The 4,980-nt window shown below is 44.4% G+C and overlaps 1 protein-coding gene across 1 annotated transcript; it reads left to right on the forward strand.

The window, feature by feature from the left end:
• The first annotated feature begins 318 nt into the window (after positions 1-318).
• Positions 319-3,477, forward strand: LOC108361398 (uncharacterized). The gene is made up of 3 exons (XM_017614007.1): positions 319-1,593; positions 1,663-1,888; positions 2,042-3,477. Exons 1-3 carry the CDS (start codon positions 319-321, stop codon positions 3,475-3,477), a joined length of 2,937 nt encoding a protein of 978 aa, XP_017469496.1.
• Positions 3,478-4,980: the final 1,503 nt, after the last annotated feature.

The following is a 4,980-nucleotide window of genomic DNA, read 5'->3' on the forward strand; positions in this document are numbered from 1 at the left end:
ATGAGCCATCCCCTTAAGCATAAGCATTTGACGTTTAATATTCACACTCTCTTTTGTACATCTTACCTACATACAATTGTTTTGCAAAATACATGGCGTTAGGAAATCACGCCACTATACCGTTTGGAAAACATTCAGCGGCTGCTATAAAGGGCACTTCCAATAAAATAAAGTTCTTCATTCGCTTTTGGTGCGTATAACATATCATAAACGATCTTTTCATTTTCGCATACAGTTTTTGGTGCCTCCTGTGAGGAACCTGACAATTGCGACCAAGTGCTAACTTTGCAAGCCATTAAAGGGTATTTCGTCGGAATAATGGCAGCGATTAATTTGAGAACTGCGGCAAGGAGCTCCATTTTACGAATTAAGGCGGAGGTCGGAGCTGAGGGATATGCTCCCGATACGGTGCAGATTGATTACACCATTAGCACGCTATCTGGACACTACAACCGTTTTTTGGAAAATCACCTGGCGTTAGTGGGCGAAGCGACTCCAGATGAATTGGAGGCACACGACAAGTTACTTTCTCAAGTGGAGAGGATCCACGGTAGTATCGTTACCAAACTGCAACGCATGCGAGCTGCTGTAACCACTCCGTCGAATGCTGCGCCCGTGCGGTGCCAATCAGAGCACCGTTTGGATCCGGTCAAGATCCCAGCATTTGATGGTCAACCGGAAAACTGGTTGATGTTTAGAGACATTTTCGAATCATTGGTGCACAATCGCACCGATCTTGACGAAAGCTATAAACTCAGTCGATTGAGGCAATGTGTTGACGCTCAGGCAGTACACATGGTTGGTGGAGTATACACGGGGGGCTACAGCCAGCTATGGGCCGAGTTGAAAAGGCGATATGATAATCCTCGGCGCTTGGTTGAGTCGCACGTGTATCGGCTATTAGACTTGCCGGAACATCCAGTTCTAACGCAGCGCAACGTTCGCAAAGTTATCGATGTGGTGCGCAGTACTTTACGTGCCCTGAACGTGATGGGTCTGGCAACAGACCAATGGGATGCCATCGTTTATCCCATAGTCCTCCGCAAACTACCAACTCCGGCTGTCTCACACTGGACGGGTTTAAACCACGCCGAAACATTAATGCTGGAGGAGATCGAGACTTACGCGGATACTCTGAGATGCGACCCCAATGTGTCACTCCGACCGTCATCAGCGCGCCGTATGGCACAATCACATGTAGTTACCTCGAAGTCTCCGAACGCAACCATGAAATCGTCGCTGGCCTGTCCACGGTGCGCGGAACCACATCGCCTGTCAATATGTCCACAATTTCGAAAGTGCAGCTCAGGAACCTGCGACAACTGCAAACAGAAACACAACACCTTGTTTTGTAAGGCTTCTTCATGCAACGAGAAGTTACCTGCAACCACCAGTGCGGCAGCGCGACCAGCCCCCGCATTTGAAACATCTGTCGGCGCCATTACGCCACAGGTTTTGCCTCGCATAGATGCGGTGCAGTCTCTCCTGGCGCAATCTGAGGGGATCGTCCTTCTGGCCACAGCTAGAGCTCCACTTTTAGACAAGGTGGGGGAAGAAGTAGCCTGCCGTATATTATGCGACATGGGTTCACAGGTAAGCTTCATTACAGAACGATTACACAGAAGACGGTACCCGCTTACGGTAGAAGGAATTGGCTCTCAGAGGGTGACTTCGTCGCGTGGCCAGGCGACTCTGGTGATGCGCTCATACCACGATGCCACGTTTGAGTGCACCTTTGAAGCTCATATCCTACCACAAATAACTTCGGAGATTCCTGCGTCGCCAATAGACATTAACCACTATCAACATTTGCAAGACATACCACTAGCCGATCCCACGTTTCACACTCCAGGGAGCATCGATGTTCTCATTGGAGCGGACATTTGGGGTATGTTCCTCCTGGGGGAAACAATCACTGGTGGGTCTAAATAGCCGTGCGCCCTGTCCACCCGTCTGGGGTGGGTCATTTGCGGACCTGCGTTCCCACGCTGTACGTCGCTTCCAACTTTACGCGCGTTACCGAAATTCGCCGCGGAAGAAGAGCGACTAGATGAGATACTGCAACGTTTCTGGGAGCTGGAGGAGGTTGGCCGACCCCCAGCTGTTGACGACCTTAGCGAAGATATTTTCTGTAAAACGGTATCGCGCAATAGCGATGGCCGATACGTAGTACAAATCCCATTTTCACCGAATGCATCAGCTCTTGACAATTCATATGTCAAGGCATTTAACCAATTCCTCAATCTTGAGCGCCGCTTGAGTAATGATGATGAGCTACGTAACAAAAATATTCAGTTCATGCGCGACTATGAGGCACTCGGGCACATGGAGAAGATAACACCGCAACCAGGCGACCCATCCCAGGTTTATTATGTACCCCACCATGCCGTCACGTCGAAGTTCCGGGTAGTTTTCAACGCCTCTGCGAAGACAAGCAATGGCGTTTCCTTAAACGTTACTCAGCTAGTTGGTCCGCCCATCCAGAATCCACTTGCCCCCATTCTTCTCCGGTACCGTCGTTTCCGTATAGCTATCACTGTTGACATCGAGAAGATGTTTCGGCAGATCGAAGTTGATTCCAGACATAGATGTTGGCAGCAAATTTTCTGGCGGGAAAGCCCAAGTGATCCTCTCGGTGTGTATCAGTTAACGACGTTAACTTACGGTATGGCTTGCAGTCCTTTCAATGCGGCACGCGTCTTGCAGCAGTGTGCCAATGAAAACCAATCAGCAGGTAGGTGCAAACCGCCACTCCAATCCGAACTTTCGGAATTGATAAGTACCTTCGACCAACAAGAATTGTCTGATGCTGGGGTTCGCTGGCACTTTATCACTCCAGCCGCGCCCCATCAAGGATGCTTATGGGAGGCGGCAGTGCGTTCGGCGAAGAAGCACTTGAAACGGGTAGTGGGAGACAGCGTACTTACGTTTAATCAACTTAGTACCCTGCTGGTGCGCATTGAGGCCTGCCTCAACTCAAGACCCATAATTGCGCTCCACGATGATCCTGATGGTGGTCTCGCATTATCGCCTGGAAGTTTTCTCATCGGCCGACCTTTGAACTCCCGTCCAGAACCCGCCGTTCCAGAGGCTCCAGATAATCGTCTTAAATACTATCAGCGACTTCAACGCATGCTGCAACATTTTTGGCACCGCTGGAAGGAAGAGTATTTGGTGCAACTGCAGGCTCGAAGTAAGTGGGTAAGACCTACACCCAATGTTCGAGTTGGTGACATCGTGGCTATCCAGCAGGAGCATCTTCCCCCATCCCTCTGGCGAATTGGACGCATCACCGAGGTGCATCCGGGGAGTGACGGGCTGGTACGAGTGGTCACCATCGAATATAGCACCTTTGACCGAGGACTGCGCCGTAAGCATCACTGCCAGCGCCCAATCCAACGAATATGCCGTATACTTGAGGCTGATGAAGGCATACTAAGTCCACAGGACTCAGCCGGGGAGGGTGTACAAGATTAAGTCGGACTAACAAGTCCCCTTAAGCATAAGCATTTGACGTTTAATGTTCACACTCTCTTTTGTACATCTTACATACATACAATTGTTTTGCAAAATACATAGCGTTAGGAAATCACGCCACTATACCGTTTGGAAAACATTCAGCGGCTGCTATAAAGGGCACTTCCAATAAAATGAAGTTCTTCATTCGCTTTTGGTGCGTATAACATATCATAAACGATCTTTTCATTTTCGCATACACGTAGTGTATGTATAATGGAAATATTCAATTTTGATTTAAATACGAACATTTTCAAACGGTAATCAAATAAAAAAATTTCATTTTTACAACGCGTTTTTTCGCTTCAGTGTTGAAAATAATATTTCTCGGTCGCATAGAATTGGTTTTGATAATTTTTGATTTTGAAATTTTAGTAAAAGTCATTATAAACAATTTATGAGTTTGGAAATGAAAAGCGTGGGGCGCATGTAATAGACTTGAATTGATATGAAAAGTAATACATGTATGTACACATGTGGGTATATGAATAACGATCGCTTAAAATCAATCTGAAATTTGTACTTCCGCTGTAGAAATTTTAGGTTCATGCTATGTAGTTTGACTATTGTCAATTAAATCTTATTCTTTCTATTGCATGCGCTCCATGTTTTTCGTTTTCAATTTCATAAATTGTTTACAATGACTTCTGCTAAAATTTCAAAATTAAAAGTTATCAAACAAATTCTATGGGACTGAGATATATTATTTTCTACTTTTTAGTCCATTTATAAAAGCGTAGTGTTCAGAATAATAGCGATTACGCCAAGTTCGAACACTGTTGTTTGCTTGATTGCTTTCAAGTGATCTTTATTGAATTAATGATAACGTTTTTATACAAACTAAATGCTTACGTAGCTAAATAATAAGGGCATAAAAACTTTAGACCGTAAGCAAAATTATTGTAAAGGCTTTATTCCCACGTTTTGGTTTACATAAGCATAATTAATGCAAATGCTTTATTCCCACGTTTTTGTTGACATAAGCATATTCCACATTTTGCGTCTACTTTTATTTGCGTGCATTAATCAACAATGTCTCATATGTAACTTGACACATGCCAACTTATTTGGCTATAAGAATACACTAAAAGGCATAAAGTGCAAGCTACGCATAGAAGAATGCAAGCGAAAATTAATACCCTGTTGAATAAAGCCAATGCAGTATTAATATGTCGACTTTTCTTATTTAACCCTCTAGTATGCTGAACCGCCTCCAGACGGTCGTTAACTAAACAGTTATTTAGTGCACCTATAATAATTTTTTTCTATATTCGAAAAGCACGATCTTTAGAAAAAAAGCGTACCTTTACAACGATGTAAATTTTAATCCGTTATATCAATCCGTTTTATTTTAATCGGCAGTTGAATCACAGATTGTGAAAGACTGGGTTAAAATTAATTATTTCTTGCTGTTAAGTAATTTCGTAATTAAAGAAATTTTTTCTTTTGAAACATTTTTTGATA

This window comes from Rhagoletis zephyria, unplaced genomic scaffold, assembly GCF_001687245.7.
Source record: "Rhagoletis zephyria isolate East Lansing unplaced genomic scaffold, Rhagoletis_zephyria_1.1 Rzeph_scaffold_00756, whole genome shotgun sequence".
Classification (NCBI taxonomy): domain Eukaryota; kingdom Metazoa; phylum Arthropoda; class Insecta; order Diptera; family Tephritidae; genus Rhagoletis; species Rhagoletis zephyria.